Below are 15,513 nucleotides of genomic sequence, written 5' to 3'. Positions count from 1 at the left end.
GTAACTTACTTCTTACTTTTTCCAATTCCAGCGGTTCGTATCAAACTTGTCAGATTCTTTGTGAAATTGGAGGGTTTTGTTCAGGACTCTTTTCTAAACAGGCCACGGTATGATTTGAAGCTTCAAAGTTGAGTCAACAGGCTGCCTCTTTGAAGATGTATTTCCCTCCACTCTCTTCTTGGCACAAGGGATTGATGACTGTTCTGTTCTAACAATCGGACACCACATAGATTATTTTATATTAATGACTAATATAGGATCAAATCATTTTTGCTCTCTGATTTCTATGATCATACAAGCAGATTTATTACTTTTGTGTTGAATCAAAATAAAACATTTGGAGACGTTGACTTTTCATTTTGAAAATCATTCATCATTTCTGACTTCTTTTTCTGACATGTTACAGACCAAACCAGTAACAGAATTATAACTATTATTGTTTGCATCTGTTTGACATGATGTTTTTATTTTTTTGATATGCACAAGTAAAAAAGAAAACTTTATTATCCACTTGAATGGTTAATCAACAGATTGCAACTAGTTAGTTGTGGCCCCTATTTTATATAATATTAGTTTGCATTCAGATTAATTGTATATATATATATATATATATATATATATATATATATATATATATATATATATATATATATATATATATATATATATATATATATATATATAAAGAAAAATCTAAAAAATCACAGATTCAAGTACTTTTCCAAAATATCAATGTTAGTCCCTTTCGAATCTTGTATCAGCCCATATCTGGTCAATTTCGCCGACATTCCTTTTTGTGTGTGTGTGTCCGTGTGCCTTTTTTGCATTAAAAAAAAAATATGAGCACATCCTGCACTCCTGCCATCTTGTATTCTCCACTCTTCTCCACCAACCCCAATGCAGCAGTTAAAATCCAGGACATTTGACTTCAGAGGTTGTATGTTATGTAAAGAGATGTTCCCATTTTATTTTGCATATTACTATGAGCTCTCAATATGATAAATACACAGCCAATGTGGATTTAGAGTGAACAATGAGTCAAGTCAAGTAAAAACTCAGCTGACTCTCCAACGAGAGTCATCGAAGGTGCTCGTATTGAAATCGCCCTCAAGTGTTTGGGAGAAGAGGGCGATAGGCTGAGCAACCCACACACTCCACATTCAAACAGGTGAAGAGGAACAAGACAACAAGATGCTTCGTTCCTGTGAGTGCAACAGAAGCCGTGCGCAAACCCTAACGAGTACCTCAAGGCCTTTATTTGGACGCTTTTTTTTTTTTTTTTTGGAACAATATAAAGTCATGGTAACTACATTTCAGCTTCTGTCAAGTTAAACTGAAGTCATTGTTTTTAAATATTTTGCACACTGGAGATTTTGTGCTTCTGTTTTGGTTAGCGACAGAATCCCTGGCGTGCAAGTCATTTATGCCTATGTGAAAAAGTGTGGATATAGATAAAAATTATTGGCTAGTACTTACAGTCATTACTTTTTTTGGGGGGGTTATTTTTTTTTAAGAATTTGCATGCCGGAGTCTATGAAACTTGGTTGCTTCACACCGGAGTTTCTGTGCTTCTGTTTTGGTTAGCTACAGAATCCCTGGTGAACAAGTTATTCATGCCTTTGTGAAAAATTGTCTATAGATAATAATTATTGGCTAGAGCTTGCAGCCATTACTTTTTTTTTTTTGTTTGTTTTTTTTAAGAATTTGCATGCCGGAGTCTATGAAACTTGGTTGCTTCACACCGGAGTTTCTGTGCTTCTGTTTTGGTTAGCGACAGAATCCCTGGTGAACAAGTTTTTCATGTCTTTATGAAAAATTGCGTATGGATAATTATTATTGACATGTAATTACAGCTAGTATATTTTATTTATATATTTAAAAAACAAATGACTAATCAAGTCGCATCACCTGTCACAATGGTTCTGAAATGGAGAGTACCACAGGGGTATGTGAAGGCATGCAAAATTTGAACTTTTTCCAGGGTTTCTGCAGTAAATTTAATAGAATTTTGTTGTTTGTACACTCACACACACGCACACCGTGTATAAATGCCCTGCGTTTTTTTTTTATTTTAAAGAAAGAGCAAATAAATAGCAAAATGTAGCAACTTAGTGCTAAATTGTCTTACAGTAGCTCTTGTTCTAAACGTACCACATTCCTCTTTTTCTTAATTGGTATGCTTTCTGTTTTGGATTTTGAATCTCTCCGATGAGATTCTGCTATTCACACCGTGGCGCAGCGTGAACCCCCACGAGACTTTGTTTCAGATGCGGCCCGAATGAAAGAATCGGTGCCGACTTCAGCGGAAACTGTTATTATTCTCAAAAAAATCATCCCTCTGATTGTACAGGTATATATGTTCTTTTTGTAAACACTAAGGATGCAGGCGCCTCTGTCAATACACACACATACACACTTACTAATTCATCAACTCATGCCCGCTTTCTCTCTCTGACTAAAGCAAAGTAGAGGTGGGCAGAGCAGCTATTGTGTCCCTGGAAGAATTAACTATTGATTTTCTCCTTAGTATTATCAGTGCAGCTCTGACAACAAACCAGCTACGTAGGGGTTTGTGCACGCACATGAAAAGGGCCAAGATTTTGTTCTGCGAAGGATGTTCTGTTTTTGATGGGCCCAAAGGGAAACGGCCGAATCAAATATTAACACGTGACCCTAGTATACACACAAACAATGATACGTTAGAAAATATATTCATATATAATAGAACCGGCATTCATTGTGATAATCATGATACAAAAAAGGGGAAAAAAACAATGTTATGAAATTTATCTAATCCAGAGAGCTGTGATTTTAAACTTCAACCCTTTTTAAGGTCGTGCTTAAGTCACATTGAGCGTTATAGTCTTGGAAATATGATACTTTTGTCTTACCTCGGCTCGCTAATCCCCAGTATTGACAGGGAGGACACCGCGTCTTTCCAACTTAACACTCGTTTAAATTTAGAACTCGATAGAGTACCGTAATCCACACCTGTTAACAATCAAATGACCTGTGTCGTTGGCACAATGTCGTTGATCACGTTTCGTCGTTCTTTGCTGAGGTTATTGGGGGGTGAAACTTAGTTCTGTATTTACCAATCAGATGGGATAACTTTTGAGATCTCTCCAACTTTATGACAGCTACGTTCATAATATTTGGGAAACAGTTTTAGTCCAACCACTGTTTTTCACAGCACATGTTTTGACAGTTAAAATAGTACAGTATAGCATTCATAGAATTGTCCGATCCCCAAAATCATAAGGGCAATATGAGTAACCAATTCTTGAGTAGATACAGTTATCAATTACTGATACCACTACTGCCTTTGATTGGCGTTGGGCCGATACCTGGCTTTAACTTCATATTTATTCCTGGTATCATTCCAATGACGATGACTGATATCATCCAGGTACCGATACCCAATATTGGCCTGATACTGATACCGATGCCCAGTATCGACACGCTACTGATGTCTATTGTTGTGGATCGATATCAATACCTGGTATTGATTGCCAATCCCTAATAATGACCCCTGTCGACACGCTACTGATGTCTGGTATTGATGTGGATTGATATCAATACCTGGTATCGCTTGCAAACCCTTAATTATGATCCCTGTCAGCAAAATTATTCCATCATATGAAAGTGTCACGATTTTTTTGTTTTGTTTTTTCCCAGTCAAAAGTGATACGTGAAAGCATGAAGTTTGGTTTAAGTTTGGCTCCAACCCAAACTGTCTCAAACAAATGACCTAATGAAGTTGTAATAGCTGCTAGTAATTTTTTCAAACATCTACGTAGAATCTTGCTCACTAATCTTGGAGGTCCAGTGAGTTGCAAAAAACTTCCAGCAGGCTAATAATGTACCAAAAGAGGAAAAGAAAAATATCCTTTGAACATGTTCAGCAGATAGAATTACTGATTCCTATAATTACAAATAAATATGGTGACCACTATCCATTGCAAATTACAGAGCTTTCACGATGTTTTTTTTAGTTTGCACCAATTTCCTCAGATATTTTTCAACTGCCGTAGTACTTTGTTCATGCATACATTACTTTTAATACATCTTCCATCTCAAAGCGTACGGGTCCTACCACTGATTCCGCATTTTCTTATTTTTCAAGAAAACATCAATTACTCGCAGAAAATGTGTCTATCCAAGTTGTGAAAGTTTGACAGATTTCCCAACAGAGCTTTCTATCAAACCCATCCAACTAAGCGTGGCAACTTTCACATTAACAAAGCAGGCTGGGATCAACATGTTTCAGAGACATAACATTGAGATGGATCCATCTCATGAAAATATTGATTTCTCTAATGGCATGGAGATAAGGAAAAAAAAAAAAGACTGGATTCGCATCACCTTCACAGTGATGTCTCCAGGGAGCTTACAAGTCATTCAGCGCATCTTGCTTGACTTTGCATTACCATAAACTGATAAACACACCTGTAATTGCTTTGAAGATAACTTCTAAAAATTAGTATTAGCGTAGCTAAGATGAAAATGGCGGGTGAAAGTATGAGGTGTCAGAATCCATCTTCATTGTAATAATCCTGGAGCTGTGATCCTCAAGTCTGATTCAACGAAATTAATATTTTTATTTTTATTTGACCCTGACTGTTGCCCCAGCTCAAGCTGTCCGTGTTACTTCTCTCACAGCACATCATTTTCCGCCTCTGCCTAAAAATCACAGCCTCAAGGGTTTTGTGAGGCGATTTGATCTTTACCCGCCAAATTACAGCAAAAGCACATTTTCGCTTATCTGTACCGGGATAATACAAAGGAAATTGATTTGATTTAGTTCGAGATCATCAGGAGAGGTCTGTCCATTTTCTTTGAGTAATTTCAAAAACGTCATTCCTGAACACGATAGGTTGCGTCATCAACTCTCTACGGACCTCAGTCGCAGCCCCAATGACAATTTAGACCACCGCACCATAATACATAGCACTAAATTTGAACAACAATCATAAAACCACAAGCATGATCAACAGGCTGCTTCAACTCATTATTTTAAGAGAGAATCACAATTTTGAAATTCCACCACTGTTAATATGTCATTCATATTTATTTTAAACCAAGGTTGAAACAGTGGCAAAAAAAAAAAAAAACATCTAAGAAAGCAATATGGTTGCTTTATCGCGCGTATATTTCTATCTGCAAAAGTTATTTTCACGGCTGGTGAGTCACTGATCAGTGAGTCATCCGAATGAGGATTCAAGACTTTTCTGCATTATTTCTGGTCATTCTTAGAACATCGACAGGGCATAAAGTAGACTATCAGCCATAGAATTAAGTCTATGCAGACAAAATCTCAACCCTATCGGTCAAATTAAGGCAAAAGAGATTAGATTGAAATGAGAGATTAGATATCATTAAATCAATTAAATAGACAGACAACAAGAAACACTGGAACGCTTGTGAGAAAATTCCTGCTCATCCTACACAGAAATTCTTACTGATTACTACAAGAGGGAGGAAGTAAAATGTGAAAATTCAACAGAAGAAAAAAAAACAACAACAACAACAACATAAGAGCAAACTAACAACTGATCAGGAGGAAAAACCATATAAAGTTATTAAAGCATTAAAAGTGACATTTAAAATCAATGAACCAACGACTAAATAATGATAAACTATTATAATAATTGAGTAATCATTTAGAACTATTGTTTAAATTAGAATAATCCAAATCCTCAAATTTCAGCTTCTTGACAGTTGGTATTGTGATTTGCGTAGTTTTTTTTGTTTGTTTTTTGCAAAATTTGTTTGTCTGTTGGATTTAATCAAAATAAGACAGTTGATTTTAATTTGTGAAGACAACGGATGACTAGTGACTAAATGTCAGTATCATCAGGATCTATTGTGTAACACTGCTTAATTGTTTGATTTTTCATCGCTAAACAATACAAAATAACAATAATTGGCACATCGCACACAATGCAATTAACTCAAAAGGGGGAGAAAAAGGTTTTGCAAAACAATTTCACGCAAAATAAACTTGTATTGGATTAATCGTCAGAATAATCGATATAAAGTGTTTCACATTTTTTGTCATATTGTGTTATTTTTAAAAAAATGCTAAAAAATTAATCTTCACGCGTTGATTAAAAAGTTCTGACAGAGAAACTAAACACATTTTAGTAAAACATGCTACGTGGCTAACTATGTGACTTCATGCTAGCCTGAAGAAATGTTTGTTATTGGAGGCACATTGTTTTATCTTAAAAAAAAAAAGTTGAATTATCTCAATGAGATAGAGTTTGTAAACAAAAAAACAAACAAACAAGCACAGAGATGATTGTGTTTTCCGTGAAGATTTCTAATATTTAACTAATTAGAAAAACTAGCCGTTTGGCGCTTCGTGACGTAATCATTAATGGACGCTTAAATAGCGACCGATAGACGGACTCTCACCTCTTTGCTGCGCGTGGCTACAATGCCATAGCAACGCGGCGAGAAGCACCAACCGCGTCATGTTTGTCCCGGTGCATGTGAGACTTTTGGAGCAAGCCACTGTGAGCAAGAAGTTGAGGCAAACTTTGCACTCCTCCTCTTTCTGTCTCTCCTCCTACCCCTTCTGGTCTGCAGGGAAAGGGAGAGGAACATGTGGAAATGTCCCGTGAAGAAAGCGGTTTTGGTCCAACTTGACAGCTGTTTTAGGGCTCCTCCTGCTGCCCCGCACCACTCACCACACGCTGACTCAAGTGGTAACAAAACCGATTCTCGCTGAAAAGACTATCATGCAAATTACACACTTTATAACTCCTGTTATGATGTGGGTCAAAGTGACTAGTTTGAAAGTGAAATCTTTTGGTTTTTCAGAGGATACTTCTGCTTTGCTTATGTATATTCAACTCTTCCATCCAATTTGGCATTTGTATTCAATGTTACGGTGCTTTTTGAATTTAAAATAAATATAATAATAATAATAATTATCTATCTATCTATCTATCCATCTATCTATCTATCTATCTATCTATCTATCTATCTATCTATCTATCTATCTATCTATCTATCTATCTATCTATCTATCTATCTATCTATCTATCTATCTATCTATCTATCTATCTATCTATCTATATAATATGTTAATATAATTAGGAAAAAAATAATAATGGGAATATTTGGTCTAAGACACAGGTGTCAAACTTAAGGCACGGGGGCCAGATGCGGCCCTCCTCCTCATTTTTTGTGGCCCGCGAAATGCTGATTTGACTTCAAGTTTCTGGCTAAAACAGCAAATTTGCAAGTTGTCTTTAACTTTTAAAAATGTGTGGAGAAAATACAAGCATTTTTAAAATTCACAATCAGTTTTTGCCGGCCTCTGATTTCAAAACTTGGTGCGTGTTTTACAAAAAGCATTTAAAAAAGATTTGACTTCACAGTCATACCGGCCCTCTGACAGAAACTAAAACTAAAATGTGGTCCATAGTAAAAATGAGTTTGACACTCCTAGTCTAAGATAAACATAAAACAATATGGTTTATAATTTTAATTATTCAAAAAGACATCTCTTTCCTGAAAAATACCTTTGCACAATATTTGTTCTGCCAGCTTTATGATGTGGATTATGCTTTATGAGACGTGATGACCTTTAGTTCACAACTGTGCATTTTCAAGAGAGAGTGTTTTTTTTCCTTCCCTTTTTTTAACACCTCTAAATGTGTTGGAGAGCAGTTGATTAGAATGTGTTTCCAAATATTTGACTGGTACTTTTATGCCGTGCATTTGATCCACATTCTGCATTTAGCAAGACTCCAATTGAATGTTGCTAGCTAAGTGAGTTTATTTAACTCTTTCAATTCCAAAGACATACATAAAAGTCTATACCAAGTCTGGACATTCAATACCTGGCAGTTACTGTATTAACAGTATATTTTTCCAACATTATAGTAAAGGAGGGTGAGAAAATGGCATTGAATGAATTAATTAACGCGGGTCTGTGAGTCTTATCTGCATTGAACAAACCGGTGTGTTAAGTCTTTAACAAGCAGATGGAATTCAAATTGAGTTTCATCCTATTCCCAAGATGGCTGCCTTAAGAGCTCGAGAAAGATTATGCATATTTTTTTGGCAGCCATTTTGCCCCTCAATAAAAACTTTATGAAGCTGGCACAGAGTGAGTTATATTGGCACCAATAAACCAGCGCTGGGAAATTCATATTTTCTGTTTAATGGCAGATAAAACTGTTGTTCTTTTTACATTTTAGGTCATCCGTCAGCCCTTCAACAAACAGTCACAATTTTAATGTGCTCCATTTATGGGACTTCCAGAACCCAATAAATCCTCAATTACAGCACTTTAATAAGGTGTGTACTTGTTTTAGTGCTTTTTACATTTACATAACTTGCTATTTATCATGACCCTTGACCCAAAGCACTCAATACACTTTGAATGCACAAAATGTCCAATTAGAGCTGTTTAAATTAATTTATGTACAGTCACTTTATGGGGAAAAAAATACCGTATTTCTCCAAATACAAGTCTAGTTTGTTTTCTCATTTTCAAGTCCCATATTACGAGGGTCGACTTTTAACCACATAGCTCAAAACGGACCAATTTTCTCATCGCATTATGAAAAGGAAAAGACGGCTTGATGTTCAAAAATGTTCAAAATGTCAAAAAGTTATTGTAACAATATTGCAAAAAAAAAGTCACCAAATTGTACAAAAGTGCCAATAAAGGGACAGTGTGTAAGATTCAGACCGTTTTTCATTACAGACAGCAAGAGCTGCTGCAGGTGCTGCATTTACCATTGTCTGTAGCCATAACAAACATGGCCGCCTCCAGAGGAGCGCCACCCCCTATTTAATATAATTTAATGATAACTCGACTTACGATTATATTTAAAACATGACTGTTGGTCATTTATTTGCAAGTTTTTGAAATTTACACTCATTTGATTTATTCCTTTTTAATGAAAAACTGTCTAAATCTCACACACTGTCCCTTTAATAGAAATATTCCACTGGAAAAACTACATTCACCATTTACTTTTAAACCTTGACCCACAACATAACAGGAGAATTAAAATAATCATTTAAAAAAAAATGGAAGTACCTCATTTGCACTAGATGTGCTTTCAGCATCGGTGTTCTATGTTTCTGAGCGTGTACGTTCCTAAGTGTGCACGAGCAAGGTCCAGCTCTTTTAACGTCATCCTTCCAGAGTCACGGACGCACCTCAGTCACACTCCAGTCATTCAGCGGAAGAACACTTCAGACCGAGTGCAGCAATTGAGCACGCCTCAGAATTCACAGCATAATAAGCTATTTGCATTACACCAACACAAGGATGCAATCCAGTCGGTTCTTTATTTGATTATGAGCGCGGCCCGCGTACACGGCGCCGCATTGTTGGGTCATATTTAAACACAATTGGAGCAGATGAAATGCGGTGCATGTCTAATGCCTTTTCAATGTGGCGCACTGTTTGCCACTGAAAGAGACGCCATTTATGTTTTGCATTTGTGTACTGCTGTGAGATGATTTTTTTGGTCCAGGGACAGTGACTGTATTAATCGTTTTTTTTGTGTTAGTTTTTTTTCGGTGGAAAGGGAGCACAATATAGCCTAAAAACGTCATCAACAAGAGAGTGGCATGTGCAAAATCCTCTTGAGACCCAACTTATTCATTTGTGTCCACTATATTGGACATTATCTTTTGATCTCTATCTTTTGACGCATTTGAGCTACCCCACTAAGTCCTTGTGTCTTCAGTAGTACTTCAGTAGAGTATATTCCATAATCGAGCAAATAATAAGGTAGGCAATAAACACAGTAATAAAGCAATAAGGCCAGTAATAATAAACCACTAATAAATCAATAGTTTCATATTCTGAGCATATTACAGAGAAGATTGAGTGAAGAAACTGTATACATATGAGGAAGATATGCAAAATATTATGTATTTAGCAGCTTTCCTGCACTTTGCAGGATTGTAAGGTGCATTTGTGCCTGCGGTAAAATGAATGGCAATGAAGCAGATTAGTGCGTGAGGGATTTGTTCAGGATCCGGATGGCCTGTGGGTAGAAGCTGGTTGCTAGCCTGGCAGTCCTGGACCTTCAGACTCCTGTAACGTCTGCCTGATGGCAGCAGTTCACACAGATTGTGTTGTGGGTGAGTCTTGTCCCTGATAATGTCCGATGAGGTCTCACGAGAGAATTTTCTCGTGAGACCGAGCCTATTCATTTCTGTCCTCTCTATTGGACATTTGTGATCTATAACTTTTGTCTTTGACCTTTGGGAGGAAATAAATAAAAATGAGTTACATGAATAAAACATAAACTAACACAGTGTTGGTGGCGGTTTTACACAAAAACAAACATTTTTTGCGTACAAAACAATCCACTGTTTGGGACCGTTTTTGGTCTATGTCTTTTGACTCTGTCAGCCTACTTCACTAAGTCTTAGAGTGCTCAGAGGCGGACATCTTGGCCTTTCCACTGAAGTGTTTGGTGGGATGCAATTATTGACTTTGCTGTCTCCCTGAAACAAAATGGCTGGAGGACACTGTGTTATTTTGGTGAAGAGTGGAGTTGCGCTTGTGCCATACACACAAAGATCAAACTCAGCATAATATTTTCTTCAGTTTTTGTCTGTTTACTTTTGAATGGTTGGGGATATAACCCAAAAAAAATAGTGCCTCCAGTTAATTAAAAGTAAAACCTGTCTGTTCCTGCCCGTGCCTACTAAATCCCATATGGAGGGGAAATCACTTTTTTTTTTTCCTGGATGGAGCATATGCTGAAATTATCGCTCGTGTGCTGATAGGGCAGCAATTGAAATCATCCTCTAGGGAAGTTCAGAATGTATAACAAACCGTATTTTTTGAAAAAGGTAAAGCATGGGAAAGGAGTGATCATTCCACGGATGAATGGATCTTAAAGGCCTCACTGGCTGGCGTTGAAAAGACGTCTTCTTCACAGCCGATGCGGGATTTTGGTTCCCCGGTCCCTGAGGCTTGCTGTGATGGGGATCGTCTTCAGGTTGTGTACAGAGTAGCCAATTAGGAATTAACTGGCAGGACCACAGAGAGAAAATAGAAGTGACAGAGGGAGGGATGGTTGGCGGCGGCGATGGCGGGGGGGTCACCGCGTACTTGAGCGTCGCATTCCTCCCGAGCCCCTTTCATCCCGAGCACTTCCGTTTTTCCACATCAAAGTTGGACGCGAGTGTGTGCATGTCTGCCGTGTGATGTGCTTCCACAGCTCTCGCAGCGAGGCTGCGCATCACCATGTTCCAACATCCAAAACACAGACGCTCCATCAAAGCAGCTCCGCCGTCTCCTCTGATCTCTTCGCTCTTCCTCCTTCGGCCTCCCGCAGCCAAAAAGGTCGGGCCTGTCCTCCTCTCGCCTGCTCTCCTTTTCGCCTCCTGACTCGCACCAAGGTTCTACGCGGCGGCTCTCTTGGTCGAGTGCCAAGTCGCTCCTTCTTCTTCCTCGAGCTCTCCGGGCTTAAAGCCAAACATGTCTTCATCTACTCATCCTCTAAACAAATCCAGTCAGCCTTCATTCATTTCATAATCATGCTCCTGTTTTTTTTAGTTTTACTAAAAGTTGGGAATTTTGGGGTTGTGCTAATCGCACCGAATGTCCAAATCCTGCCATTCTTGTTTTCTTTTCAACAAACACATTGAAGCCTAATAGGTCCAAATAAAGCAATTGAAGTATTGACGATGAAGTGATTGATGTTTTTCCCCGTCATTAGGCCATTCTGAACTGGGGTGCGGAGACCAGCGAGGTCCGTAAAGTCAACCTTTCTCAGACCTCCGACTCCTGGTCAACCTTTCCTTCCCTCTCCAATCACCTGAGATACTGTACTCCCGTCTGTTGAGGTGACCAATGACGAGGTGAGCACTAATGGCCATCGCTAACGATCTAGTCTCAATTCACGCCTTAGTCTTTTGCCATTTTATGTTCTGTGGCCTCCTCTCATTCAATCAATCCAGCACACACTCTCGTTCCGCCCTACTTGTCTATGGCAATTTTCCTTCCATTCCGGTGTCACCTAAGACTGCGTTGGGGCTTTCTCACGTGGAAGTAACAGCTGATTGATGTGTATAAGAGAGTGCGAGGGTCATCTGCTGTGTGTTTGGTGTGATTTGTTCCGTGAAAAGCCTGATTCGAAAATTGCAGCAGGGTGATGTCGACCGCTGGTTCTCAATCTTTTTTTCGGTGATATACCACCGGTGAAATATCTTTACAGCCAAGTACGCCCTAACTTGCGCAAACCATTTTTGGACATGCGATCAGTGTTTGATTTCTTAAACTTTAGAACCTTTCAAACTTCATTTGTATTGCTCCAAAAAATAATCATTAACGTTAAGTGTCCTCTTTTGGATCGTAGAATGAATCTGCTATCAAAAAAAAAATATGAATAAATATTGATCCACAAAAAAATAATCAATATAAAGTGTCAGACCTGCTCTCAAAAGAAATCATTCTATTTGTCCACAGAAAAATTAAGCATAAAATAATGTTGCACGTTTACAGTCATACCAAGCATTAATTTGTCTTATTTTACATGCTGTACATAGAAGTTATATACTTAGCAAAAAATAGAAATTCATCGATAAGCACAAGCACAGACCGTTTTTGATATGCTTCTGGATTCATCCGTCACCACTGTGCATTTTTCATGGAGCACACTGTCAAAATGTTCCAATCTAAATCTGAGAAGATGTATAAATGTATTCATTCCTTTTGTTGTGTCGAAATGTGATTTTCCCCTCGTCATTTCACACATATATGCGAACCCTTATGAGGCTTGTTCAGTTCAAAAATGCCTTTTATAATTGGACTGCAATTTTAATTGCTGTAGAGGCTAATTAAAAGATGATGATTGTCCCTACCAATTTTATGATTTATCTTTTTCCTTTGAAAACTGTTGCATGGCTGAAATGTGCTTTTGTTGTTAAACTAATTTAGCAAATACACAATTTGTTATTAAGCCATATTCATTTATTTAGTTGAGTCCAATTTCTATAGCATTTGCCCTGTTCAGGAAGAATATAGCGTGAATACTGCGGATGTGAAAGAGGCACTTTGTGTATGTGTGTGCATGTGTGTACTTTGTGAACGAGTAAGTGTCATGACTTGGCTCGGCTTCAACATCTCTTTTTTTTTTCTCTCTTTCTCTCTGTGCACGTAACCCTCTGTGGGAGTGAAATGAACCAAGAAACAACTAGAGAGCGAAAGAAAAGAAGCAATGATTTCTTGTATTTTTTCACACTGGTTAAACCAATGAAAGTATGAATGTGAGAGAAATATGATGAGAGGCCCAGGGAAGCACAAAAAATGAAATTAAATACTGTCAAGGGAACAAATTATTTAAAAGATGTTTTTACTTTATAAGGACAAGGCCAAGCTACTTGACATTTTATTTTCAAACGAATAGAAATCTGCGACATTTTATCTTCTGGCAATGATGATGAGTTTATTTTATTCTAAAATTTCAGTATCCTGTATTTATTGTTGTGATTGTTGGGGACAGGTTTGTTCAATTACCGCTCTATTTTTTTCTATTGTCATCAGTCCGTCGTTTGTAAATTAACCAAAACTGTAATCTTTGGTCCATTAGCCAATTATTAATGGCACTTCTGTCATCATGTGTCACCAACACCCCTCACCCCCAATAAAAAATAAAAAAATGTTGTCCAGAGAACAATAAAAAAAAAAATACATACAGTATATCCTATTAAGGTACATGGTCTTGTAACAAAAAACACTAAACCCACACCCCAACGTCTAGCATGCATCAACATGAGAGAAAGACAAATTGATAACATTTTATGCAAACAATTAAATTAACAATGTTATATTGGGCAGTCTCCTTGTTTCCTGTGACTTCTTCCACTATTTTAATTTAACTTTAATAATCTTTTTTTTTCCCCCAAAATAGACTTTTTGTACGCTTTATTACGTTTAATTCATATTTTTTTTTATCATTTCTATTGTAACTTTTGTTTCAAACTTCATAATTTAAAAAAAAAAAAAAAACATCGAGTATCTACATATACTTATTTTGATGGCAGCATATTGGAGCATACCAAAGCTAGCAAATTGCCAGCTTGTGCAGCCATTCATTTGTTTTCTATAGCGCTTGTCCTCTCCATGGCCGCTGTTGAGCCAAGGCCTTTCTCAAAATAGCAAACAAGTTGTTTTCAAATAACAGTTTGGTAGCCATCCAACCTTAGTATCACAAGTAGAAATTTGAAGTCTACACTACATCAGCAGCAACACAATGATGTCAGATTCATTTGAGTTTGGCCTTGTTATTTTTCTTCTATGTCACTTGGGAAAACTTCTTCCAATTTTACTCTCCTGTGGCAAGGATGTCAATGAAAAGACCTTCTCTTTTGTGCTCAAATACTTCTTTAATAGAATAAAAATCAATTTCTCCCTGGCTTCACATCGGAAACAATGAAAAGCCTTGTGGTTGTAATCAAATTTTTTCCCTTTCTAAAGAAGTCAGCATTGGAGTGACTTTTTGAAAAGTAATTTGAAAAAATGTGAACAAAATATAATCAACACATTAATTGAATGTTTCAGTGCAAATGCAAATTTGGCTCCGATTGTATAATATCTGGCCTAACTTGCTTATTCATTGCAAGTTGGCCAATGCACATACATATATATATATATATATATATATATATATATATATATATATATATTAGTATTACTAATCACCATATCATTATTAATGGTAACACATCTAACTAGTAGTCATGGATTTTTTTTTTTTTTATTGCAAATCAGAACTGTTGAAACATGCAAAAATTGTTAAGCCCCAGTCACATTGAGTCACCTTTAGTCAATTTTCAAAGCTGAAAGGAGCCTCATTAGTAATGTCCCCGTTTATCAGCACAGGGCTTTTACAGCCACAGGCGCGGGACGCTTTCCAACACCAATTCAGCTGACGGAGGTAGAAAATTAAAAAAACCGGGGTTCGCAAATGGAAGAAACGGATCAAAAAAAAGGAGAGCGGTGCAATGAGGAGAAAGCAAGAAAAAGCAACAGTTGAAAAGGTGAAGAGGGAGACAAAGATAGTAGAGGGAGACGTAGCGTGCTAAGTGAATTAACTCCAGCGGATAAGAAGCTTTGTGCTGACTGCCAACTTTGTTAATCCACCCCCTCGCCCCCTCCACACACACATCTGCCCCACTGGCGCTGCATGAGTGTGGATCTGCCACAGGCCCATTATTGGTGATGCCTGCTTTCCTGCCTGTGTGGGCGTGTATATGCAACCGTACGCTTACCTTTACCAGTAGCCCATACATAATATATGCAAGACTCCAACAGTGTGGCGCTACATGATCTAATGATTGCAGAATAACTATGATAGCCTTAAGCCATTTCATACTCACTGTTCACAACATTATGTACATCTGCATAATGGTATATCCATCTATTTTGTGGAAAACTTATCAGTCTAGATATTACAGTTCAAATATTTAAAAACAAACTCAAGATTCCATGAATTAAACCAGCGAGAAGAAAAA

The 15,513-nt window shown here is 37.4% G+C and overlaps 1 protein-coding gene across 1 annotated transcript in view; it reads right to left on the bottom strand.

The window, feature by feature from the left end:
- lama2 (laminin, alpha 2) overlaps positions 1–6,481 on the bottom strand; it is a 130,971-nt gene extending 124,490 nt beyond the window's left edge. The window contains exon 1 of the mRNA XM_088403944.1: positions 6,421–6,481. Within this exon, the coding sequence (XP_088260070.1) occupies positions 6,421–6,481 (61 nt within the window). The remainder of the gene's footprint in view (positions 1–6,420) is intronic.
- Positions 6,482–15,513: the final 9,032 nt, after the last annotated feature.

Source organism: Hippichthys cyanospilos, chromosome 20 (assembly GCF_059441005.1).
Source record: "Hippichthys cyanospilos isolate Australia breed blue-spotted pipefish chromosome 20, RoL_Hcya_1.0, whole genome shotgun sequence".
NCBI classification, from domain to species: domain Eukaryota; kingdom Metazoa; phylum Chordata; class Actinopteri; order Syngnathiformes; family Syngnathidae; genus Hippichthys; species Hippichthys cyanospilos.
The sequence above is the reverse complement of the archived record's forward strand: the minus strand, read 5'-3'. Positions and strand labels throughout refer to the sequence as shown.